At 41.5% G+C, this 27,735-nt stretch overlaps 1 protein-coding gene across 9 annotated transcripts in view; it reads left to right on the forward strand.

The window, feature by feature from the left end:
• The first annotated feature begins 22,227 nt into the window (after positions 1-22,227).
• Positions 22,228-27,735, forward strand: part of rapgef1b (Rap guanine nucleotide exchange factor (GEF) 1b) — a 45,410-nt gene continuing 39,902 nt past the window's right edge. For 5 of the 9 annotated variants that reach the window (XM_063478228.1, XM_063478232.1, XM_063478230.2 and 2 more), the window contains exon 1: positions 22,228-22,457. In XM_063478228.1, the coding sequence (XP_063334298.1) occupies positions 22,430-22,457 (28 nt within the window). In that variant the 5' untranslated portion in view covers positions 22,228-22,429. The remainder of the gene's footprint in view (positions 22,458-27,735) is intronic. The other 4 variants (XM_063478233.1, XM_063478234.1, XM_063478236.1 and 1 more) reach the window with 1 other exon arrangement.

The following is a 27,735-nucleotide window of genomic DNA, read 5'->3' on the forward strand; positions in this document are numbered from 1 at the left end:
TCAGAGGGAATGACTCTATCTGCCTATAAGATAGAACAAGTCCATCACACCTAATTCAGATGATCAGCAAAGGTTGGAGTAATAACCAACAATGTGATTTATTGCAAGACAGCAGCAATCCTCTTAACCATCTACAGGTTAGAAGGAATATATTTCCTTAAAAATGATACCTCACCACATGCCTTGTCTCGGAACTTGATGTAATTATGCATTTATTGCATTTTGTGTCTGGCCTTGAACTGCCTCAGAGAACAGTACAAGAAATGTGTTAACCTGTTGCTTGTCAATATGGTTTAGCTATAACTGTAACTGTGTTAGCTGTAAAGTGCTTACTATTAAAGGTAATGTTAGCTCCGTTAATTGGCTGAAAATGCTTTACATTTCAACATTTTTCAATTTTAACAATATAGGCTTTTAGGATGAAGAATAACCAACATGTTTGCCAAACACAGGTTCATTAACGAAGTGCTAGATAGTAATTTATTGCTCCCACATGGCACTTTGCTCTTTATTTGGTTTTGGAAAGGCTATGAAAATACACCACCCTATAAACTTTTAACATGCAGAGCATCGCTCTTAGCAAATTAAAAGTAAAGTAAATTGCCAAGTAAGTAGCCAGGCTTTGCTTTTGTGCTGTTATTGAACGAGTAAGGCAACCAGCTGACCAAAAGATAAAGTTGATGTCTTTTTCTCATAGATCAAGTAAAGTAAACTTTGTACTGTAAAACATAATTGCACATATGTCAAGCATGGACACACATATCATCCATAATCACAATCAAATAATCAAAACTTGCAAAACTTTTTTTCTTTTGAATAACTCTACACAAAATAAGAATGACATATTTTTTTTCTTTCCTGGTATTGATAGAAGACAGCTTTAACCAGCTTGTTCTCCCCACTCCTAAAAATACAATTTCACTACCAACTTTTATTCTTTTATGTATGCTCACAACCTTCTGCATCCTGCTCACTTTTCTGGCTGATTAAAAGCACAATTATTTCTATAGTTATTATCAAAATATGTAACTGTTAGAGTGGATTGTTAAATGTTTGTCATTTTTATGCTTGCCATCCATTTCTACATTGTTTTAACTGTGGGATGAAAGCAATTCCACAGTCCCCCTCCTCAGATTCTTGAGTTTTTGGGTGAGGGGCTGTAGGTTTGATTACAGATACATCCTATCTGGAGGATCTACTTCTTTTGATCTAAGCTTCCTGAGTTTATGACCCTTTGATCAGCAACACACACACACACACACACACACATTCCTACTTACATATAGAAGTTCACACATATACATACAATGCGGGGGGCGTTGCTTTGCTGTGTTTTGTGTGAACTGTCTCTCAATAAAAGCCAGCGAGAGGAGGCCATCAGGGGGTCATTTTCGTGCTGGACACAGATGAGGCCTCCCTTGCGCAAGTAATCGATCGAACGCTGTTGCCTTGTTTTCTTTCATGATAAATAAGTCTCTAGAACTAGCGGGGTTTGTGGGAACAGACCCAACAGTAACATTAACTGACAATGATAATTACTAGGAATTTTTTTTGTATATTATTCAACCATAAAATCAGTAAAAGTAGAAATACCATACTATCGAAAGACATCACTACACATAAAGTGGTAGGTTGGCAAATTGTCCATATAGTTGTAAAAGTGAAAGTATTTGTTCTGAAGAAAGAAGTTTCCCGTCAGTGTTGTACAGATCAATACTGTTGCATATGTTTAAGGTTGAGCTCATTTTAAATAATTTATATTCTGTCGGTTGAGTAAAGCATCATATTCTGTAAATCACATGTTTGCCCTGGCTGTACTATATGGACCACCATCTCTGAACAACAGCTTTTAATGAGCTCAGAAAAAAACAGACTTGGGCCCCTAAAAATCCCAGCTAAAATAAAAGGCTTGAGCATTATGCAACATAATCTGTAAGCAGCTGCATTATTAACAAAATACCAGTCAAAAATTGACGTGGTGTGTTGTTGGCAAATCATCTGATGAAACTTCATGACAGAATCAGGAGATATGGCCAATCAAATTATCTCTCGTGGATGCTAATCTGAAAGTGCTGGTGGAACCTGAACCTTTTCAGCTTGACCGTTTAATAACCCGGACATGACAGGAGTCAACACCTTCCCCCGTCATGGCTTTCCTTAATAAATAAATGGCTAAATAAATGACTTATTAAAAATGTATTTACACTACAGTCTAACTTCTCTACATCGCACGTGCTGGCCAAGGTGGTTAGTAAGAGAAAACTTAGCTGTTAAGAGTGCTCATTAACTTGCTAATGCTAGCTTCATTTCCACACAACATGGCAGCAGTAGCTTATCTAGCATGATGGCCTTTCATCAGTTTTCTGTCAAAGATCACAGGTTTATCCACCATGCACATGCAGAAGAAAATGCTGCTGGCTTCACAGCTGGCTAAGCTACAGCCATTATTAATGGATACAGACATCAAAGCAACACAGTAGATTCCAATGAAAATGGAGTCAAGAAGAGTTAAGCCTGCTTCCAGAGATAACTGCAACCACAAGATGGCAGTAATTTAAAAGATGAGTGTCAAAAGGTAAGAAGCTTCATGATACAATACAAGGTGAGAGAGAAATTAATTTTAATTGATGCCCATTTTTAGATTTCACTGGACAAGCACTGCTTGTCTTGCTTGCTCTGATGAAAATATGCAAACTGCCCATCCAACCATCCATCCGTTTGCTGAACTGATTACCCAGTTCAGACTTGATCATTAAATGTGCCAAAGTGAGCTTTCACTTTTAAACTTTCTGCCTGGATCAATACCAGTTTAATACCTAGTTCCCTAGTTAGCAAACAGTTGCTACAATTGGTACTGCAAAGCCAACATGTAGAGCAGACTGCAAAGTTTTCCAGAGCCAATGCATCAGATGAAGACAGTGATACTCGCAGCTCATCAGAAGGACATCATACCTGGGTTCTATAAAACACGGCAAAACGTAATGTTAACTTCCAGCCTATCAAGTAGAAACTTCTGCATCTGTCTTGGGGAATCACCACTCAACACTGCAGGAAAGCTTTGCCTTCTCTTATTCACACAGTTTTAGATTCTTAGATTCTTTTAGTTTCTTTCTTCTTTGAGTGGCATGAGGCTGCAGAGCACTGTTGCTTCACAGGAAGCAGGTCGTGGCTTAGAATTCAGTCTAGGTCTTTTCTGTGTGCATGTTTTCCCTGTTTGTGCTTAGGTACTCTGGCTTCCTCCCACAGTCTAAAGCAGGGGTGGGCAATCTCAGTCCACGAGGGCCGGTGTCCCTGCAGGTTTTAGATCTCACCTTGGGTCAACACACCTGAATCACATGATTAGTTCGTTACCAGGCCTCTGGAGAACTTCAGGACATGTTGAGGAGCTAATTTAGCCATTTAAATCAGCTGTGTTGGTTCGAGGACACATCTAAAACCTGCAGGGACACCGGCCCTCGTGGACTGAGATTGCCCACCCCTGGTCTAAAGTCATGCATGGGGTTCATTTGTAATTATAAATTGAGTCTATGCGTGAATGTAAGAATGAATTGTTGACTGTTTCTCTGTGTTAGCCTTGCAATAAATAGTCAACCAGTTGGAATAGACTCCAACCCAGTGTGACCCCCTGAATTATACTCTAATTTGATGAAGAATCAAAGATTCACCTCTTTATATGTAAAGACAAAATGGGAACAGGAACTAAAACTATCAATTACAGATGTAACATGGTACCAGTTATGTGGTTCACTTCAAAGGTCTACAAATTCCCTACAGTGGCGGGAATTTAATTGGAAATGTCTTATTAGGTTTTTTATCACTCCTCACATTAGGAGTAAGCAGGTGGGCATACAGCAGCCTTGTTGGAGAAACTGTGGTGAAATGGCAGCTAACCACTCCCATGTCTTTTGGTCTTGTTCTAAAATTAACCCATTCTGGAAAACAGTGAATGATACCTTACAAAAAGTCTTTGGTTACAAGGTACCTGAGGACTGTACTGCTTTATTTTTAGGAAATATTGATGATAGAGTTAACCTCTTAAGCCCCAACGCCCCCTGATACGGGGGCAAAAGGCAGGAGATCAGGTAGGCTTGGGGCTTAAGAGGCTAAAAGAGAGGACTTATATTTAACTAAGATTCTTCTTACTGCAGCAAGAAAAGCCATTACCAGGCTGTGGCTTAAGCCTGAGGCCCCAACTTTCATTCACTGGACAAACATAATTCAAAAACTATACATAATGGAAAAATTAACTTTCGCATTACGACTGAAACTACAGCTCTTTACTCAGAACTGGAAGAAGTGGTCAATGTTTATCATTTCCAACGCAAGAATTGACTTTACTCTCTGAGAACTGGCTCTTATCTGGAAAACATAACAACAACGACATGTATTCCCCTGTGGATTTTTATGGATGTAACTTTTATTGTTATTATTAACATTATTATTATATGTGTGCTTTATCTTTAGACCTGCATATAATTTCTATGAGGGGTTCAGTGGCGGAAACCGATATTACTATCCTTTATATGGACAAACGTTCTAAAATTTTCAACATGAAGGTTTTGGTTTCACATAGGAATCTTAAATTTTATTTTATTTTATAATCAAATTCTAACTTGAAATGGGGTTTCTGCGGCCGAACTAATCTCCTACTCATTGTAACTCCTCCACTGCCTCTTTTTGTCTTTATAATTCTTTATGCTGTTGTTTTTGTCTTGTTCTTACTTTTTTTGATTATCATGTAATGTTCTTTAAGTATTTTCTGTTTGTTAAAAGGGAAAAAAATGCTAATAAAAAGAGATTTGCAAAAAAAAAATAAATTGAGTCTATGCGTGAATGTAAGAATGAATTGCTGACTGTTTCTCTGTGTTAGCCTTGCAATAAATAGTCAACCAGTTGGAATAGACTCCAACCCAGTGTGACCCCCTGAACTGGATAAGCGAAAGAAAAGGGATGGATGGAAGACCTTCTACTCTTTGGCTTTTTTCTCCTCAGTCATCTTTTCTTCTTGCCAACGCACTTAAGTTGTGGAGTTTTGCGCATCAGTGCCAGATTTACTGTCCCTCTTATTCCAACTGCTCCATTTTCTCTATCCCCCATCCACCTGTCCTATGCATGAGCACAAACGCCCCCTGTTGCTCACCGAGTGGAATAGTGGTGTGTGGATCAGTCTGAGCCAGGGCTTTGTACAAACACCAGAATCTTTTTTTTTCAGTGACTGCTCAGAATGAACTGCTGGCAGACGTTGAGGATTGCTGAATTTGAAAAATCCCGTAGAACAAAAGCTTAGTCCTGGTTTCAGTACTTGTTCATGCAATCACATCATTCCAATGATCATTTATTCATTTTTAAAAGGTTGCACAGGTTTTTTCATGCGCTTGCATTCCCTTGAATAGGTGCCCATCATAAAGAATTAATAATATAGTTCTTTTGTTTATACACCTTCATTATTTAACCCTCTCCCACAGGACATTTTCGCAGCTTTTATTTTGTCTTTTTTTTTTTCCAATGTGCTGTTTTCGAGAGTTCTGCATTAATCCTGTTCTTTACCCACTCAGAAAAAGGCCACAACTCAATCAGTCTCCCGTCCTGTGGAACAGCAGCCTTTAAAAAATGACTCTATACCCTGAGTTGACAGCCCAAAGATGGGAAGAGAGGAATTAATCTCACAGAAAGACCCGGAATAAAAAATAAGGAGGGGAAAGTGGAGGGGGCTAAAAAAGGTTTGGGGTGGGGGGGTGACGAGTCACGCAATTGGTGAATGTGGGAGTGCTCAAAAAATTGCACACAAATTCTGGAACACACGATGTAGGTGTGCACAAACGCACACACACATACGCACACAAATGGAGGGTGTGTGTGAACGAGTAGAGGCTGGTGGAGGGAGGGAGAGGGAGCAGGGATCAATCCATATTTAGGTCTAATCTGTATCGCCCTGGGCTGCTGCAGACGTAGAGTTTTCGGGGACTTTATGAAGTCTTGTCAACATGATGTCATTCCAATTGGAGCTAGCCCAGGAAAACAGGGCCACTGCATTGGTTGTTAATATTCTAAAGCAGACCGGGCCAGATTAACCATAGGACACATTATTCGGTTGCCACGAGGATGTGAACAGTTGTGCGCAGGGTGAAGATGCACTTAGAAGCAAGTAAGCAGAGAAGTGCTCTTTCCCAGCAGTGGTTAATGTCGATGCCCACATGGAGTGTGTTTGCACTGGTGTGCGAACTGTATCCGAGTTTTTTGGATGGATAACAGAGGCAAACAGGGAGGCAGATTTCGAGGGGGATAAATGGAGAAGAAGATAGATCGCAAAGGACCATGCCAGAATCTCAAGGCTTTGGAAGGGGAACGTCTCTCTGAGGCCATCCATTGTGAATCACGGATGCCAGTAAATTTATCACATCACAGCATTGCAACACTCCTCATTTTATTCCATTGCTCCTCTTGATCATTCAAACCATTCATCCTGTGAGACGGTGTGTGGGGTGTGATGTCCATTTGATTTACTGTTCTGAAAAATGTGCATTAACATACCTAACAGTTGTCACATGCTAAATCTATGAGTGTAATTTAAACGGCTCAAGCCTGATGGGGTGTCATTCAGCTTATGCTAGGGAATATTTGATAAGGCTACATCATTACAAACCCCCCTATCTATCTATGTATCTGTTCGCGTAAATGAGCAATGGCTCTCGTTTGAGCCGGAAAGCCGAGCTGTCATTAGTCTGTCTCCAAATACACCCACTAGCTCTAATGATGCAAAAACATGCCTGGTTATGCTTGAGCACGAGCCGTTTGAAGAGTATGAAAAAAAATGAAATAAAAAAGATTTGAAGAAAGATGGATGTAGCAACGTGTATGTCTTCAGGTGGAGACAGTATTTCACCATAGAGAGATGGGGGGGTGGGGTGATGGGATCTTTTCGTTGGGTGGGGATACGCGTGTGTGTGGATCCGCGCGTGCGCCTGTGTTTCAGTGTTATTTTCTTTTTAAAGGGGAATGGGCTTTTAACATGCAACTCAGAATCTGTCTGTCTGTCAACCACTCTTTGATGTCCTGCCGCCTTTGAGAGGGCTCGGGTATCATTAAGCACTTCCAATGAGTCCCACGTAGAGAGATGACTGAATGCGTAAAGTTTTTCATCATCAGTAAAAATAAAAAGCCTGCCTCTCCTCTAACTGGGAACTTCAATCAACTTTAATTCATTTATTTGTCCATAAATAACCTGCCTGTGATTAGTCAAATGATATTTTTTAAGCGTTGTTAGAAAACGCCGCCGCTGCCCTCCCTTTCTTTTTTCCAGGGCTGTTTCATCACAGCAAGGTCGGGTATGTGCTTTCTAACGACGTGCAGGTCCACCGTGCTGAAGTGTTATGAGGCTAATATGTGGAGAGTTAATATATGCCTGTCACCAGTAAAGAAGAGCACGAGCGCTCCAGAGTGCGCCGCATGCTGAATCTGAACGAGGGGGAAAGACATTAAATATTCTTTTTGATTGCATATCCAGTTGCATATTCTCACAGAGGGATTTTGCTTTTAACTGAATGTGCTGTACACAAGCACTTTGCAGTTTAACAAATATTTTTCCCCTGGCAATGTCTCAGCCCACCGGTGGTTTAGTACTTAATCCTTCCCAACAAATCCAACTACTAGCTCTACCCAGGGGTGGGCGGGGAGCTGCCATCTCTACAAAGGGAATTATTGACATTATTAAGCTATCTGTTTACACTAGAAAAAAAACATTCTGCATTATAAACAAATGTATAATATCAATCCCTGTAAGCCCTTTGTGGGCTATATAACTTAGCTCATAATGATGAAAGTGACCTTGCTCTGGAGAGTCGGGTGGGCAGGTTCTACTAATGTAGCGGGGAATACTTAGGGGAATACTAATGTTAGCTGAAGTAACATCTTAGGCCTGCTTATAGTTGTTCACACCCCAGGTTTCGGTTTCCCCCCAGCATCCGCGGCCCTTTTTGAAAAAAAAAGCCTATCTTCTCATCTCTGGCTCTGTTCTGAAAACTCATTAGGACCAGAGATCAAAGAGTAGGGCAGCCGGCCTGTGAACTGGGCACTGTGGGCTATTTCCATCTATTTATCACTCATACGGCTATTTTGGCCCTCACTGGAGGTGATCTGAATCCAGATCGCACCACAACTTTCCTCAGTAAGCGTGCCATTTTGGTGACATCCAGCCGCAGCTATGCAGGCAGAGTTCTCCGAACCGAATGCCTGCCTCCAACAAATGCTGCCCTGCATATGAAATGCTTATTCACAACTTCAAGTGACAAAATAGCTTTAACCATTTCCATATTAGAAGAAAACCTAGAAGAATGCACAGAATAATAGCGCAGATCCACACAAGGCAAGTGCAAAAATGGCCTTGCACCTTAATTACCATCCAGCCCTATACTTTTTGGATATTACCAACTGCAAACAACCGTATACACATTTTACCTCTATTTGACAAGATTTAGGAAAGATTAAGATTTGGGAGAAAAGTGAGGACGTCCTTAAAAAGCTAAGGGTATTGAAACTGTAACTGTGCCTCAATCCAGTCCAAATACTTGTATCATGAAATAACATATGAATTTCTGGTGCTTTTTTGCATGACATTTAACATCAAAAATGACTAATGTAAGATGCTTGCCTAAATCCATACTGTAGCTGTATAACTTCACTTCCTACATTTTATCAAAGTCATTGTGACCAAGGATTGTGTCTTATTTATTTTTTTCTTTGCCTTTGTAATTGAATTTCTCTGCAGGCTGTGGTTTTTAAAGTTAATTGCATGCTGAGCCCATTAGATTGTTAAACTGCATTCTCCAACATTAGTGACATTAAAATTGTATGATCTTGTCAAGGCGATCTCATTTACTGGAACAGAGGTGTATTGGGTTTGATACAGATTGCTAACATTTAACTCATCATTCTCCTCTAACTCCTTCAATACTTCATGTCTTGTATATCCACTAAAAGACAGTACAATGTATATCATGCTTCAAAAGTATTGGACCGCCATAAACTTGAGAGACGTACAATAGTGCAGTACTCCTTTCATTAGGCTCTCCCTGCCTGCATTTCTTTCAACCACAAGCTCAACATCCTCAGTTTGCATTAAACCTCTCTCTTACGCTCTCCCTAATGATATAAACATGATGACATTGACGGGGTTATTTTCTCAAACCTGACAAAGCTCCTACAGAGCCGCTAAACCCATAAATGACTAATGACTGTGTTTAGCTTGTTGAGGAAAACTCCCTGAAGATTTTTTTTAGAGGTGGAAAAACAAAATTTGCTCTGGAAACTGTCAAAATATGTAGACATTTAAAAAAAAATAAGATGTGTTATATATTTATCACGCCTTAATTGGTGTTGAAACATTAATGGTGTTTAAATAGCTAAAAACTACAACAAAGTGTCATATTTGTTTGTTGTGCTCAGACAACAGACAAAGTCTTTTGAATCCAGGGCTACAAAGCTTCTGATGAAACAATTAAGCAATGTCTGTTCAGTCATTAGTAACACAGGGTTAGTCATGTCATAGGCATCGTGGAGATAGGGTCTCTTGTGATCTCAAGCTAAAAGGAAAAGAAAAAACATGCACTCAGTGACCACATTTACTCAAGTAAGCATTAATTATGTAATTGACATTTATGGAGAAATAATAATGGCGTCTCTATGACCATAAGTTTCCATACATTTCATAATGAAATTACACAATCCTTCTATAGACAATAATGAATTAAGTCGTCATAGAGCTATTTCCACAAACTGATCTCATTATAATGTGTCATCTGTCCTTTGACTTTTCCCTTTAGTTTAGACAGTGATGTTGGCCTTTCTGCTTGCTTTTCACCGGTATCCGCTTTGTGGAGCGTTATTTACCTCCGCCTCGGACTGGATTCCAAGTGGGTAATTTGATCAGCTGAGGATGACGAGGGCAAGGACAAACAACGCGCTTCCTGTCCCAACCTGTTTCCTGCTTTGTCAACGGCAGGCCATCACGCCGACAAACGTACATGAGCTTAAGCACACATTTGTTCAATAAATGACCTCAGACAGCCCAGAGCAGGTGATGAACAGGACAAGCGGACCATCTGTCTCCTTTTACAGTTGTTTAACTGTGACGCTGCACCACCACAGAGTGGAAAAGCACAGTGACGAAAAGCGACTGGTATTATTCGTTTACTGATCCCATCCTGTCACTGAGTGCTGAAATTATTGTGAATACAAGAAGTTGTAAGATTTATAATCTTAAACTGTTTCCATACGTTGGGTTGATACTTACCCTTTCACAACCAAACAAACACAGAAGGGGGAAAATAAATAAATCAGGGTTATATAGAGGGTGGCACAGTGGTTAGCACTGTTGCAAGAAGGCCCTAAGTTCAATTCCACTATTCTGTGTGGATCATGGGTTCCCTCCGGGTACTCTGGCTTCCTCTCACAGTGCAAAGACATGCAGTTAGTGGGGATAGGTTAATTGGTAACTCTGAATTGCCCATAGGTGTAAATGTGAGTGCTAATGGTTGTCTGTCTCTATGTTTTACACTGGCGACCTGTCCAGGGTGTACCCTGCCCTTTGTCCTAAGACAGCTGGGACAGGGTCCAGCCCTGACAAGGATAAGTGGAAGAGGATGGATTATATGGAGAGATGGACAAGCCATAAGGGATAGTGTGTAATAGCAATAGTATCAATACCAAAGCAGGTATTGGTATTGGATTGATACTAGCATGATAGGATAAATACTTTGTTTCTGTCCTCTAAGATTTTTTATTTATTTATTTTTATGAAAAACTCTGAAAATGTCTGAACATTTTTTTTGTTTTGACCGTCATGTCTGTTTTGTTTATAGCATATACCACAACAGAAGTTGACCCAAAGCACTTTGGAGGCAGCTACATTTTGGTGTGTTTTTTTTGTTTGTTTGTTTGTTTGTTTTAATTACTGTGATTTTGTGGTCATTAAATGTCTTCAGAATTCGCAGATTAATGATGAATAATCTCAGATGTCATGTCACACTTTTCCTGCCGTTACAGATTAAAAATACCAGTATACCTGTATTTACATGGTATCAGACAGATACCACAGCACTAATATGTATTTGTGTTCTCTCCTTAATGCCACAAAGATACAGTGCAGGAGCAAGTGTTGTTGCTCTCAAAAGCTGTCCAAGTATTTCTGTCACTGAAGGCCTGTCTCAGTTTTTTTGCCTTTTACGGTACAGTTTGTGTTTATCCTTTTCTTCTTTTAAAGAAGCTGTTCATTTACTACATACCTCAGAGAGACTGAGACAGAGCGTGTGAAAGAAGGGAGACAAAAAGGCACTGACTATGTGTCTGTCAGATTCAGTGTGTGTTTGTGTGTGCATTTGCAAAATTTGTTTTTGCCAGTTAAACACACACTCATATCCATCACAATGCCTGAGCTGAGGAGCTGAGGGGCTCCGGGGTTTCAGGTCGCTGTCTTTGCAGCATGCAGAGCAAACTAGGTTACTGTGTACATAAAAAAAAAAGTTGACTGCAGCACATCAGAGCAAAAGGAGCCTGAACAACCCAATGGCTGTCGTTGGAGCTCAACAGATGTAGCTTCCTTCACTAAATCAGCTCTTGGAAAGTTGTCAACACAGCTCTGCCAGAACTGCTGCCTCTCTTCTTCCTGTCTGTTATAGTTGCCTTTTTTCTCTTTGCCTCGGTGTTTAGTGTTTGCTGACTGACTGTAGGAGAAATAATGAGGAGGGTATTCTTTCTTTTTGTCCCCGTGTCCATGTCCTCCTTTTTCACGGCAACACAAGAAAACACACTTCACAGGATTATTGTATTATGTTTGACTAGCCTAAGTGTCTATGTGCAATAATGCAGAGGAACAAAGCTGGGCAAGGAATGTGTAACGCACCTTGGAACTGTGCGGTGGATCAAAATCTGACAGTGCTTTTGTGTGTTCATGATTATATCACTTTTAACAAAATCTCCAGCACCTCTGGCCGAAATGCTGCTCCAAACCATGACAGAGCCTCCACCGTGTTTTAGAGATGACTGTAAAAACTCACACTCAAATTGCTGTTCCTCTCTCTTTATCTTCTCTCTATATATTGACAGTGATTAGAACCAGAAGAAATCGTGTGTTTTTCCCACGTGCTGCTAGTAACAAAGTGCCTAATACAATACAATTTAAAATGGTTTCTTTGCCGAGTTGTCAGTTTCTCTTCTTAGGTGATGTTTTTTTCTTCATATTATTCATGGGTCAGTGTTAAGTGGTTGTTAAGAATAAAAATATTGAGCTTGAAATACACTTATTCCGTCACTTTTAAAGGTGACATTAAGTGTTACCAAATCAGCAGACACGGGGCAGCATTAGCATTCATTTACAATCACATCTTTGTCCACCCAACATATGTAGCTCCAGTATTCACTCCAAATTTAGGCCTTTGCTTGCCTCCATCAAGACTTGATTGAAATATCCTGTTGTTTAGTTGCCAGTCCTCCACCATGTTCATTAGCCTGTCATTAGCTATATCTTTCTGCCATTTGGTGCTGGGCAGGTAGTACACAATAGGTTTATCTGAGACTTTTCTCTGAAAACAGCTGCCTGTTTCAGCTGGAATGATAGAAGTGTGATAAATGTAGCGAGGGTGCACCAAAACAATAAAGCTGGGTCATAAAACCTAAACAGTTAAACAGAGTTGAAAGACTGTGAAAAGCTCAATAACATTTGAGTGTTTTTTTTCTCCCACAGCATACCAGGTCTGGACCTCTAATGTATTAAACATTTTGAGTGCTTTTCACCTGACTGAGTGCAGGGCAGACTAACATAATATGATGTTATCCAGTGGAAGTAAAACAATAGAAAAAATGAAAGCACATTTACAGTGTGAAAATACTTTTTCACACGTTCTGCCTGAAGTAGGATTCTGGTCATATTTAGATGTCTAGTAAAAAAAATAATATTTATGTCAACAGGTTAGTAATGGGTGGTATGAGGATCGATACAGGCAATTAACTTTATGTTAAAACAGATAATTAACTTTATGTTAAAACCAACATTGACAAAGCTCAAAATGGGATTGAACCTGTAGGAATCGATGGCAGAGGGTGGCACCTGGTAGGTGACCTCACTGCTCGAGGTCCTAGAGTTGATCTTGAGCGAGTGGTGCATTCTGTGTTTGCTCTCTCTCTCTGTTCATGCGAGTTTCTTCGAGATATCCTGGCTTCCTCCCACAGCCCACAGACTCAGAATCAGGTGGATTAGGGAGTCTAAATTTCCCACAGGAAAGAATGGGAGTGTGTGTGTTTATCTGTCAATCTGTGTTAGCTCTGTGATAGACTGGCAACATGTCGAGGGCTTTCCCTGCCTTCTGTAGTATGTGCTGGTATACGATATAAGCCCGCTCCATTATTAGCCCGGAAGAAAATATGTAGGGAAATAGGGAGTCTTCCCATGAGAGGCAACATTTGAGTCTTAAGTAAGTGAGTTAGATGTTAACGGGGTGTATGCGGGATGTGTGCATTCGCATGTGTTTAGAAACAGGGCTGGTCTACTTTAATAATGGCTTGTTACAGTGTATTGCTGACGCGGAGGCAGCAATTAGGCCTGACCAACGCTGTTTTTACAGCTAGCGTTGAAGCTTTGTATAGATAATAATTCAACTCTGTCACTCACTGATCTCGGTGTGCCGCTTCCAATTTCAAATTTGTAATCATGACAAGCAGAACGCGACATACTTTCCCAAACCTTTAATTCTAATTTAATACTCACGAAGCTGCTACCATCATCCAGGATTTAGGCTTTGCCATCTGTGACCTCCAGTACTGTGCAACTCATAATCATCAAGCGTGTATAAACTGAGTATCACAGTTTTTTGGTGTAAACATTGCTAGTTACCGTGTGGAACTGGGAGCTTTATTGTCAGTGCATTTCAGGCCGGACAATCACAACACAGCCTTTTGATCGTGTACTTTGCATACAAACAACCAACTTAAACTGCTCTCCTGTGCTTTTCATCAAAGGTAAATGTGGTTTTAACTTCATTGGATAGCGAACTCTATCGAATTATCTACATTGTGCATAAATATGCATGTTAAGAGTCCTAAATGTAGATAAGGAGAACCGAATAGTGTGATAAATTGATGCCAGTGGTCATTTATTTATTGAAGAAAATGTTAAACGTATATCAACTCTTGTTTTGAGTATCTGGTATGATCCCTTGTAGAAATATCTCCAATATAAATGTTTTTCATCACCGTTAATCAGCCTCGCACATCAGCTTGGGGGAATTTGTGGCCCATTTGTACAGAACAGCCTGAAGTCTGACATGATAACTGCTCATTTTAGGTTCTTCCACAAGATTTCTGCTTGGTTTTTTGTGTGTGTGTGTGTGTTGTTGTCCTAAACATTTTTATTCTTCTTTTATCATTCTTTTGTAGAAAAGCTTAGGTGTTGTTGTTGTTGTTGTTGTTTTAAATTGTGAACATTTGCATGTGATTTTACCCAGTATCCTATCCCTAATATCCATTTCCCTTCAAAGAGGGCAAAAAGCACCACTGTGAAACCCAGAAACAAAACACTTAAACAAGGACAGAGATATGAACTGAAACTACAGGCAATGTGGTGATTTATGCTGTGAGGACCCCCCCTGCTCCCATCAAGTTCACCAGAGCCCAAACATCAGAGCATAGAGCAGTGAATAGAACTCACATGAGCCCAGAAACCAACAGCAAAGAGCAAGCTGCAGTGGACATCGGTGTGCCAAGCCACAAACATTCAGGAAAGTTTTCCACTGGTGCCTGGGGCCCCCACTGAGACCCAACAGAGGCCTGACAGCACATCCTGGTCCCACCCAGAAAGAGGAGCCCACTACACAAGCCAAGGGACAGCAAACAGACCCAAAGCTCAGGAAGGACACCAGCCACGATAACCAGGGCACCGGGGCTCACCCACAACAGCACAGGATGACCCAGCCATCCCTTCATCCCAAGACAGAGCAAAAGGTGTCCCACCCCAGAGGCACCGGGCTCACAGGAAGGGCCCAGGACTCACACCACGCAAACTATCATGTGCAGGGAGGCAGAACAAGGGATAGAGATGGGAAGGAAACTGAATGGCATGTCACTCCGAGAAAGGACTGGAAAAATGGAAGTCAAAGAAAACACTAAACACTAAACTAAAATGTTCTATTGGTATCGCACTCAAGCAGCCTTCTGACTTTTCCACATGTTCTTTAGCAAATTGCATATACAGTAGGCACCAATGTGCAACCACTTGAGGGTGGCAGTGCCCTTAAATTTCCTTAATTTGTACATAAGTATGTCTGACTGTGGATTATTAGAGTACAAAATGTTCAAAAGAAAAAAAAATCCTGTAACAAATGGAGCGAAGCCTATGAGGTAGTTCAGGCCGGAATCCTGAGCTGCACTGCAGCTAACATGTCTCACACCCCTCATATATACCAAACACATCGCAGCTCTGACATGTCAGTACCTCTGCTGCCTGTCATCGCTGCCTGTCATTTCAACACCTCCACTACTCGAGAGTCCACCTGTAGACTCTGGGGTCATATGTGTCATGTTCACGGGGAGTGATGAGCTTGGAGTGTGCTGCTGTAATAAATCAATCCTTTCAAACGGGGGTGTTTGGAGAGAACTCTTTCTCAAGTCCTCAGATATCTGCTTTGTTTTTGCCGTAAGACACTTCTACAAACAAGGACAGTGAAGAAGATAAGACGCTGACAGATCGCTGCTCTTGAAACAAAAATGGGTCGCCTATTCACACCTGTTTGTGAACCCACTCATCGGAAACACGTGACCAAATTTCATCTTCTTGTTAGCTTGAGTTTCACATACTCTTAACTGTCACAGATATCCAAATAGTGGATCATTTTCCCGTCTATAAAATCAAAAATTTTATTGAAATCTAATGTCGTTATATACATTTTTCAAGATTTTTACATTTTGTATGATGATAGGTCTTGATGCATTCTCAATCATCCAGGAAAGTAAATCTCCAAAAAGTTGATTCTGTTCATCTGGACGTAGCATTTTGTGGGAGAAACGTTTCGTCACTCATCCAAGTGACTTCTTCAATCTCAGCTGACTGCAGGTTTCCCCAATCTTATAAACAGTACATGTTTATTATCTATCATCATAGTGTATGATGATAGATACAAAAAACAGTTTGAGCTTGTTTAATTTTGGTGAAAAGTGATTCAAGGTCACAGTAAAATGTGAAAATCAGCAAAAGTTTTTTATTACCCGCAATTTTTTATGGCTCATCTTCAAACTTCACAACAACATACTAGGTCTTGGGGGACATGAGTACTTAGGCTGGTTAAGCATTTAACCTTGACCTTCATTAATAGCACCCAAGGTCAAAGTTGACAATTGGGGAAAAAAATCAAGAACCCATATCAAGTTATATATCATATGAAAAGACATGAAGAGAGCTGTACAACACACCTTTTAGTTTTTAAATACGAGACTCTATGACGTCAAATTGACGCCGTAACAGACTGACCTCTGTATGCTGTAATAAAAATATCATAAAGTTTTAGTGTAGTGTAGGTGAAATTTCCGAGTGCTGTTGTCTTAGCTGCATTGTCATAGTTATGCATGACCCGTCAGTGATTATACTTCATTGCCTGTTATTTGTCAAAGGTGTATTTAAATACAGCAACATGTGCTCACAAGGTTTTCAATAAACTTGACCTCTGACCTTGACCTTGAGGTCAGATTAGAATTCATCTGAGATCTTTAGTAGAAATATCTATGGTATCACCTTTAATATCCTACATTCTTCAGTTATCATGTTCACAAAGTCGGGTGTCTCCACTGCCTGCCTGCCCTCCTGGCAGGGTGACTACAATACCCCATCACCCTTCGGGGTAATAATGTTTTTGACTTAAACACAAACTTATACAGCTCACTGTATCCAAGCCTCAGTGTAGCAGCTTTAACTTCAGCAAACACCTAATTCGATTAATGAGTTTTAACCACTGATCCTGTTAAATGGCCCTTGTGTGGATTGTAAAGTTGGATAGCGATGCAGCTCAGCCATGTTGCAGACTCTTCAGGCTTTTAACAGTAACCCCCTCACGCAGTGTGATACCCACAGACCAGACTGTCTTACTCTGTGCCTAGCTTATAATAACTGCTACTGTGAAAACTAGGCCAAACCAGCAGGAGCAGACATTGACGCATCCCGCTCAACTGCTAATATCCACTGATAACACTTGCCAGTGTAAGGTTGACCAGTATTATGCATGAAAATGGCGCGATGGCTTGTGTGAAGAGGCGGCCGCTCAAATGGCAGATTTTCAACTTAAAACGCACAAAAATGGGTGCGTGGTGAAACTGGAATGTTACAAAACCACACGGTACGTTTACAGGGTATACACAAGTTTGATAGATCTTATTAGATAAGATTTGCAGGGGGGAAAAAGTAAAAAATAAATGCTTGCAATATCCTCAAAGATCCCTGAAATGCCTCTGACCTGCTGAGCAAAATAAAGGGAAGGATAAACACTGACATTTAGCCTTCTAAAGGAGAAAGCATAAGAAGTAAAGAAGGCCGAACCTCACTGCGAAGATGATCATCTGAAGAAACGTAATTGTTCTCTGCATCGTTACATCTCATCCCGACCTCTTTGTGCTTTCACACTAAGGAACTGTGAGCTCACCTCTCAGGCTGAGGGCCGCCTGCAGTTCCCCCAGGGGACTTCAGCGACTAATGGAGGTGGGCGACTGGGGGGTGAGAAAGGGAGTGGTCAAGTCTCGGTGTGCACCCCCGCGGCCATTCTCATTTCATGCTCTTTGGTCCTCTTTACCCTACCGTCGGACTTAAATGTCAATCAGGAGCACTGGAAGGCTTGGTACAGAGGGCGAGGGAGGGTCCCACCTCGAAGATAGGTCGACCCCTCTATTTAAAAGTGCCACGGAAAATAGGGAGAGGAGGGGGTGAGTTTAGACAGTAAGACCTTCTCTGCCATAGTGACAGGACGGAGTGATCTTGAAAGGCGAGCAGCTGGGCTTTCTAAGAGCCAGGCCCGCTGTCCCGCGGAGCTCTAAAGAGCAGCTCGACAATGCCTGCCTCAGCACATAAATAATTTCTATGTGTTTATAGCGTGGCTGCATCCACGAATGTTTGCAACAGTTGCTGTATATGTGTGCGTTATATACTGTGGGAAGCAAATCTCAATTTTTAGTCTGAATATGCAGTTTTAGTGCATAGATTTAATGCAGCACTGTTTGTTTTACCATGACAACTGTTGATGACCCCCTCTCTTCACCATCTGATTTCTCCTAACCTTGTCGACATCTCTCAGTGTGTTTGTTTGTGGCAGTGACAGATTGTTCTATTCTCATGCAGTATTGAGTAGGTTATGACCCAGACACCTTGTCCTCTTTGTTCGACGCTTCTCCATCTTCTCCACCTCCCACCCTCGGCCCACCGTCTTAATCCTATCATGAAAACCTCTCTTGAAAATCACTGTACGTTAACAGAGGTCCAAAGACAGAGGACCCTGATTGTTGTCAAGGTAGGCCTTCCCCCCCACCCCCCGCTCCCTCTGAATTAAAATGCATTTCACTCATATAAGCCTCGTTGATCCCCTCCTTCTTTCTCCAACTCTCAGATGCGAGACAGACAGAACGGTGCGACCGCTGGCCAAGGTTAACCAAGTCTTAAACTGTGTTTGAGCACCGCACCACTGCGAAGATCAAACCCCATCTCAAAGCTCTTGCTGACAACTCTCAGCTAACAAAACTCTCCTGCCTCTCCTTTCTTTGCCCCGTCTAACGGTGAACTGCATCCAGCGCACAGCTGACCTGATCTTGCTGCAAGCCCAGAGTGGAAATTTCCCAGTGTGAACCAGTATAAAGCTTCCCACATTCATCAGAGGTATCGACCCTGAATATCTGAGCGTGGTGATGGATTAACCTGCTTGCTATTTCCAAACATCTGTCTTCATTAAGGGGAGTAGTTATAACTTTAAATAGTGGAATTAATTTTTTTTTTTAACTATTTGGTGACTTATTAAGATGATCATACAGATTTTTTTTTTTAAATTCCTGCCCTCAGTGAAGCTCATCAAAGAGCTTTATCATTGTATTACCATATTCTGTGACATTTACCCGCATGTACAGCACATTACTAGAAGTGTACCACCACGGGGTCGTGAGGCTGAGCTCCAGCATACAAGAATGATCGGTGGACCAAGAGCACCACTCTGTGGCATAAAGCGGCGTGACTCGGTGTGCTTGGTTTACTACGCAGCCAACGAATGTCGGCAAAGGGCTGCGCTGAGGCTTAAGTGACATTTAATGAAAAAAAGTGAAAATGATATTAAAGAAAACAAAGACAAATGTGAGTCATGTGACAAAGCAGTAAGATGTAGAAGACTCCTCTAGTTATTGCTGTGTATATTTAAAAGTCTTGTCTCATTAGTAGAGCCAGCAATCAGTTGTCACTCGTGGCAGAGATGCTTTACGCTGCCTTGTGAAGCTGAAATTTCAAGCCCCAAATTGAACGTGGTCATTAGATGAGACAGCTGCTTGGATGTTTCTGTGGGAGACTGAATGCAGGCTGTCAGGAAAACACCAAGACGCTCTAAAACAGACCAGCTCTGACTGCGCTGTGAGGCCCTATCCTGCCCTGACAAGTCTGGCATTGCTTGGCAGATCATTGTCTTCCCTCTGTGACTTTATCATAGCCTCGGGGAACGTATTCCACTCCTTCCCCTCCTCCACACACACACCCACACACCTCTCCCTAGCACAAACACACAAAGCAAGCACTTTGCACTTCTTATATGGGTGTGGCTTCTGCTGCGCAAGCAAGAGCACAAGGGAGCAGGCATAATGACAGCCAGTGCAAATATGAATCCTTGACACTCAAGGCCTTTCTCTGATAAGCGATTAAATCCGGTCGCTGATGAGGTGAGCGGCACCAAAGCTCAGAAGAAGCGGCCAACAGTGTGTAATGAACTCCTTATCTCAGTATTTTAATGCATGCCTCTGCGTTCACGGGCGCACTGCGAGTGTATGAGCTGACCCAGATCACTCACGGAATGTAGATCACTCTGTCAGTCAGATCAATTATTCATAAAAAGTTGATATGGCATGCTCGCTTCGTCTTGGTACACTCAAGACATAATCTAGATGGTTGCACTTTAATAGAGAGGATAATGTGAAGCACTAAGTGAGCAAAAGCCATAGTCAGCAGTTGAAACGAGCATCAAATTAGAGCCATGCTTCCCCTTTCTTCTTCTACTCGGCCTTTAATTTTCCTGTCACATGTAGTACATGAATGGTAACAGGGAGAGAATAGGAAAAAATGTAGTTGTAGTATATGCATCTAAGCAAGGTTTTAGCCTGCCCAACAGGGGGCTGTGTGCTTCCATTTAACTTGTAAATGGTTCAAACTACTCTGTAATTACAAAGCAGAAGTTAATATATCCTCCCGAGAACCGAGGAACAGTGAATCTTTCCACTTTTTTGTGATTTCCTTCCTTTTGGAGCTAAAAGACGCCCCCAAACACATGAGATATCAATGGAAAGCCCATGATGTCCTCTATTTAGTACATCTTAGGATAGCTCAAATGAGCCAAAAGATATCGACAAAAAACAGATGTCTATGACAGAAGACATAGATATTATTGAAATATTACAATTTTCAACTACCACTTTTAAAATCACAATTCTTGCTTATTTAAAAGAACTTCTGTGAATGCTGTTATTTACTGGCATTTGATTAGAGATCAAATGTGGAAAAAATGACAGGTTCTCCTCTAGATATACGAGCTGATATGCTAAATGTTCAAACGGCCAGTAGTGATTCAAAACACTCGAAGCATAAATCACCTCTGCTATGAAAACACTCCCCTTGTATAAAACATTTATGGGGAAAAAATCTAATTAAGAGTTACTCTGGCTGTTGTCCGTACCATTATCTTTTGACTTAATTGATTGGAGGATGAGATGCAGCCAAGATGTGTGGGTCTTGCCAGGCTGGTTTCCTGGTCAAAACACTGCACACACATACACACTGAACTCTAGGCAAGTGTACTAAATGATAAGCAAAAATACAAGAAATGCTGTGCTGTGTTTTCAGAGTAAGAGCTGCCCTGAAAGTGCCTTAGAGAGGAAAAATGTGTTCCGAAATACACTAACCTTAACTGTAACCGCTTAATACTACAGGATATGGAAAGTAAAGACCCTACAGTACTACAGAGAAACCCCTCCAATCAGAGACCCTGTGAGCAAGCACTTGGCGACAGCGGAAAAGAAAAACCCTCTTTTAACAGGAAGAAATGCAAACACGCAGAGTGAAAAGACATGTGCAAAGAAAAAAAATGCAAACCAGTTACACTTCCAGAAAAAAGCTGCGAAGTGTCCATGCATTTTCTGGCGCTCACAAGTCTGTTTAGATAGGTTCCTTCATTTAACCGGGTATTGTACTTTTAATCGTTATGTGCTTTTCAACTTTATTCCAAAACATGTGAATAACATAGATATTAACAAGAAAAAAGAACCAAATGTCTGTGAGTAAAGCTTTAAACCTTTATCCCTCGCAATCTAAAAATCAGTGGCGATGTAATCCTTTTAATTTGCTGAAACTGATTATTAACCTCATATTAATTATTAATTATTATATAGAGAGCCATTGCTTTGTTTTGATGATCACACCGATCAACACCCCTGATCTATCTTTTTGTGCAACACTTGATTTCTTCAGGAGCTTTTACTAGTTTTTAAGACTTGTTCTGTCTTTTCGGCCATGATGCTGGTTTTGAACCGAGCTGCCGAAATGGCTGTTTGAAGCCTGCGCACTCCATCATTTCATTAGCCTTCTGCTGCTAAAATTGATGAGGTTAAAAAAAATCGCTACCGTCCAGGCTACCCTGCATTTTTTTCCATCTACGATAGATTGATATATGGGTGAATGGATGATTGGTGAATTTCCACATTATTACTATTTAATTGCATGAAAAAGACAGATGACTTAATTTGTGAGATTGTGTGCAACAGCACTTGCAAAATCAGTATGGATTACATTCGGGGCTTGCTTTAACTTTGAACTGAAATCGAAACACGCCCATGCTCTTGTTGACAGATGGCGTGGCTAATTCCTGACGCAAGGGGGCGCTGTTGCACTGGATGATAGCCTACCCTAGCCGAGTCTCCGCTCAAGGCATTAACGTGAGCGTAGTGTGTGTGTGTATCCAGTGAAAATTACCCGGAGACGGACGGAGGCAGTTTATAACCGTACCAATGTCTGTGGCCTATAAATATATTATATTAACCGGGGCGGAATCATCTCGTGGACACAACAATATATCGAAAATGAGGGAATAATCCGAGGAGAGGCACGGCGAGGCTCGTCTGTAGCTACGGTTTTGTTGAACTGCGAGTGGGATCACAGCTGCTGGCTACGAAAATGTCGAGAAAAATAGAGAGCAAGCAAGGTAAGTCCTGCCCGGCTAGACTGAACCTCACCGCTCCACCTTCGGGATATCTGTATAACGGTCTCCCTTACACGGGGCTCGGATGGATCAAATTATGGGGGTCTGTTGACCAACACATACGCTAACAAAAAAGGGGGTGCTCCAGATAAAGCTTGGATGAGTGTGTTGGGTGTAAATGGTGGTTTAATTGGGCCTCACGGATTGTTCTTTTTCTCGGCTATCCAGTTAAAATAAAGCGTCTGCTAGCTGGTAGCGGCTAATGATATTTTCATAATTTTTGTCCCGTTTTTAAACCAAAAGGCTGACTTAAGGAGAGCTGGTTAACTGACCCGTTAGTTAAAATAATACAGCTTCTCGTGTTCAAAACAGTTTAGCGAGCTAGTCCGGGGAAACAGCATTTTATTTTTTTTAGAAAAATCGTGCTGGCTTTTCTTCCATGGTACTACACCGGCATTTCTCCATTCACTCTCGGCACGGGGGTCGTAAATACACCACCCCGGTTTGATTGTTTGCGAGCGTTGCTAACCATCTCGGGACAAATCTCTGAATTTCACTCAAGAGGAAACACGTGTGTTTCGCCTTTTTCCCCTTTGGAAGACGCGTAAATGAATGAATATATCGTGTGACATTTTTCTCCTGCTTCTCAATTGGCCGTCCGCGAACATTTAAAGACGGGTTTAGCTAGCAGCAGCTCAAGGTTAGCTTTTACTGGCTAAGGCTAGCTGCCTTGTTACCCCTGGAATGGGATTGCGTTCACGCGCTGGGCTGCTGGGTGTGTATTTGTGTTGATTTTCACTATTGTGCACGTGGCATTTTTTGTTGTTGGTTTGACCCGTATTTTTATTTTTTTCATTTTGTCTACTCGTGTCGCTCACTTTCTCACTTTCACTCTCACTGCGGAGCACAATCACTACGGGAGGAAACGCAGTAGTGTTTGGGTATGGATGGGATTTTGGGAAGGAAACTTTATACCCGTCAGCTACACTTGCATCCCATTCCAGCAGCTGTCTCCTTGCTTCGCTCCACATAGTGTCCTGCCCAGTGTTGCCTGCAGTAAGTGGGCGAAAAGGCGAACACACACACACTGAGAGCCCCCAGTAACAGGAGGGGAGGGAGTGTCATCCACCACTAGCTCAGTCATTCTTCATAGGCGTAAAAGTTTCCGATTCCTTTCGTGTCTTGTGGACAGATGACTACATATGGTCACAACTAAATGAAAAGTCAGAGGCAATGCAAGAGTTTTGTTTTTTATTTTGTTTTCTCTTTTTGTAGACTCTTTGCTTAACTGATAACTTAAAAGCAAGTACCCAAACCATCACTTCTCCCCTGCTTCCATTCTTCCCAGTTGTGTTTACTTGTTGGTCTGTTATCATGTGCCTATTGATCCCAAATATGTCCCCAAGGACACACTGTGGTGGTTGCTAGTGTAATGGAAACAGGGAAGGGCGAGACTTGGGACTCAGAACAGAAAACTCTGGAGCAGGCAGTGCTTGAGTGTGAGAGAAAGTGTGAAAGGCTTCGTCTCTGGAGACTGGATAGAAACAGGGTGACAGTTTTAGTCGCTGGCAGAATGGTACCTTGAGGAGCAAACACATGGACACCAAATTCACTAGCTGCATCAACATACTCCTCCGATTACCGGGGATGGTGTCACCCAGTCACTAATTTGCCCTTCCCGCGGGAAGCAAAAGCGAACCTCATGTGCGGTGGAGCCCAGGCGTGTCACCTCTGATGAAATCAGATGGATGGTTCTTGCGCTGAATCCCATTCTCTGCATACTCACCGACATGACTTCATCACTCAAGCAGCCCAAAACTGAAATCCATAAACAGATTCAGTGTGTTGCGGTGTTTGCCCCCCAAAAAACGTAACAGCAGCCAGACAGCCGAAGCTGTTTCTTAATGCTTTTCTCAGAAGGCTTAAAAGCTTTGAGTCTGTGTGATCCCATTTTGGTGTAAGCTAAAACTTGAAGATGCTGTCAGGTAGCCTGCCTTAATAATAGTACATGATGTGAGCTGAATGACTAGGTTGGTGTGCAGTGTCAGCACATATTAATAGCTCCAAGGCATCTTTTTTTTTTCTTCTTCTCTTTTTCCTGTCTTTCAGTGCATTAAGCAATTTAAGTTTTCCGAGTGTTGCTAAATGAGCTCATGATTAGTAGTATAAATAGTTGTGGGGGTGCTGACATTGATCAAAAGTTAAAAATACTTCTCATCCACTGCTTATCACTGGTGAACGATGCATTGTTGACGGGAATTATTTCTGGCTGGTTTTGAGAGTGCTGCACTGTGACTTGCAGACTCTGCTCAGACACTTTCTAATCCCTCAGCGTTTTATGTAGGTACCGTATGTTTACTTGTTGGATGTCATACTTTAAATGACCCACTTAGAATGATTCCACTGTTGCAGTTAAATTAAGATGTGAAACATTTAGCGCAGCAGTCCTGAAACGGGATTTGTTGTTGCCAAGATGGCCTAATTTTTGAAATGAAGGCGTTACAAAATTTTAAGAAAGAAAACCCATTTAGCGTCACTTTGAAGAACCAACCCAGAATCCACTTTTCAGGAAGATCTTCCGCAAAAAAACAGAGACACATCACCTGGGATGAGTTTTCCTTCGTTCTATTTGTATTTCCGTTCTTGTTTTGTCTACATGTGTATGAAGCCTTCATTCACACAAACCATTCTAAAACTGCACGGGTCAATAAAAATCTGTTCTAACTGCTCTCTAACTGCCAGGATATGTGCCCTTTGTACACTTTAAAGATTGTTATTTTGCTCAAACCTCAGAGTTCCACTGCTCTTTCACCGGTGTCTTTTTCTAATAATAGCAGTCATAATAATAACTAGTTTTCATGCACTGTCTCAGTGACAGTACAATCAAAGGTGATGTGAGAGACAGTGCAGCTTTTCGATATCTTTTAGTATTTGTTTTTGTTTTTAGGTAAGTTAGCTACATTAATGCATTAACATTACTACTTCTTCAGCAGCAGGGAACAGCATCTGTTCTTTAGCCACTGCTTTCTAAAACACCATACCAGCTCTGGGTTGAGTTATTGTAGTCACTTGGCCAGCGTTAGTGCAAAGTTTTGTAACATGTTTCTGTGGTGTGTGTGTGTGTGTGTGTGTGTGTGTGTGTGTGTGTGTGTGTGTTGGCTAGCTGGGCTTGTTTGTCAGTGCTTTATTTATTCATTTCAGTCTGCTAACATTAGCCTGTTAATGATATACAAAATACTGAGAGATGTCTTTTTTAAAAAAAAACATTTTTATTATAATATCAGGTGATCGCGACTAAGATGTGCTGTATTGCTTTTTTTGGCTTGTGTTTTTTTTTCTTTTTAAAGATGAACTAAAAGACTATATTTCTATCCCATGAGCAGCATTTATTTCAAAGATGCACGTAGTCATTTGTGAATTAAATAAAATTTTTATAATTTAATAAAATTAATTTAATAAAAAATAAATAAAAATGAAGTAAAAAGAAGAACAGTTCTTTTTTTCTCCCACTCGCATTAGGCTAGGATGCTGTGCACACTTTACAGCTCAAAACACACATTTAAACACACCAGAAAAGCGGCTTATAAAAAGATCATTGAGATTTTCACGATTGCAAAAATTTCCCTCATGCAGACTGGGGTTGTGACACGACACATTTTGGCACACCAGTGTTGGTAAGAAAGTCATGAGAGCAGCAGTGCAGTGTTTTAAAATTAGCTTGCGGACTCTTCTGTTACTGGACAGTCAATGGTAGTAGCCAGCCGCAGCGGCAGAACTGATCCATCAGTTCCTTATTTTAGACTCCCTGCACCCCCCTCGCTGCATAGTGTGGCAGTGCGCATCAGTGGTTCACCCTTTGAAAGGGTCTTAGCTGCACTGTTTACTGTCAGGCATTACAAGAGCTAAAACTAAAGTGTGTGTGTGAAACTTCGATGGCCCTCGTTTGCTAAGCGGTTAACTCGTTGCTTCAGACTTAAAATAGCTTCTTTTTCCTAATGTCCGTAAATGCCGAGCTCCGCATGCCTGGGTCAAAAAAACTCTGAGCAAGAGCTAAAGTAGTCCTGATTACAAAAGGGTTCCCCGGGATAACTCGGTCTGCCCACATTGCTGATGAGTGATCCCACTGTTGCACAGAGCAAGCTATGAGCACTGGTTTGTCATGCTGCAATTTTGAGGTTTGATGGCAGCAAGCATTTCACCCTCCCTCTACCACAGAATGAGAGGCTTGCTTTTCCCATATAGGTTTAGCTGTGTTGTAATTACTTTTTTTTTTTTTTTTTGGTGCCGCGTATGGGAATGCAAAAAGAGGGAGGGAAAAGAGCTTGGGAAGAGAAAGGGAGAGGGTGGACAAAGTCTGTGAGCAGAGAGTGAATCGGATAGAGAAATGGATGGATTACATGTGGCGTAATGGCTGGACCAGGGCAATCGATGAGAAGCGAAGGGAAGTCTGGGTTTTCGTAACATGAACATTTTTAAGGTGCTTTCATCACCTTCCAGGTGGAGCGAAAGACTGCAGTTGAGATAATTTTCAGTGGTCTCACGTGTAATTCAGTGCAGCAGTACGTCACTGGCGGGTCATATTCCCCATCTCTCAACTTCCACGTGTGTTTTTGAGAGACTTTGTTGAGGTGTTGAATCTATCTCAAAAGGATAGAAAGAAGATGCTTCCCCTGAGTTCACTGCTGCGTGTTGGCCTACATGCCAGAGAGCAGGTCATTTATTCCCGCAGGTGGCCGTCTCATTTCCTTATTACTGTTGAGTGCATTGCCCATTCCAGATAACTGTGGAGTGTTGGACTCTCTCCAGGACCAGTGACGAAACCCACTCAGACATCCTTCCAGGATTACTTAAGTCAAGATTTATAAGAATATGAATATAAAAAACATTGGATTTGGGAAAAACACAATGCTTCTGGACTCCTCCTGACTTGTGTCAGTGCTATATGTGGCTCTTCCTCTGAAGTCCTGTGTAACGTGGCTGAGTCAAGTGAGGATGATCATGAGGCTAAGTTAGTTATGACTAACTCTCAGCAGTGCCTTTGTGAGAGAGAGCTCTAAAAAATGCCACTGTGACCTACGACACAGTATACAAAGGGCGTAAGCATCAGTATCACCTGGACTAGTCGCTGTGTGGACTGTTGGATGGGCAATATAAGCTGGAGGAGCCAGGCCTCCTCAGAGGACACAGACTCCTCTCTGCAGGGTGATTTAGATGAAGACACAGGTAAAGACAGCACACAGCACTTTTGCTGGTGATCAGTGGTACATTTGTTTTACTGGAG

This window comes from Pelmatolapia mariae, linkage group LG7 (genome assembly GCF_036321145.2).
Source record: "Pelmatolapia mariae isolate MD_Pm_ZW linkage group LG7, Pm_UMD_F_2, whole genome shotgun sequence".
Lineage (NCBI taxonomy): Eukaryota > Metazoa > Chordata > Actinopteri > Cichliformes > Cichlidae > Pelmatolapia > Pelmatolapia mariae.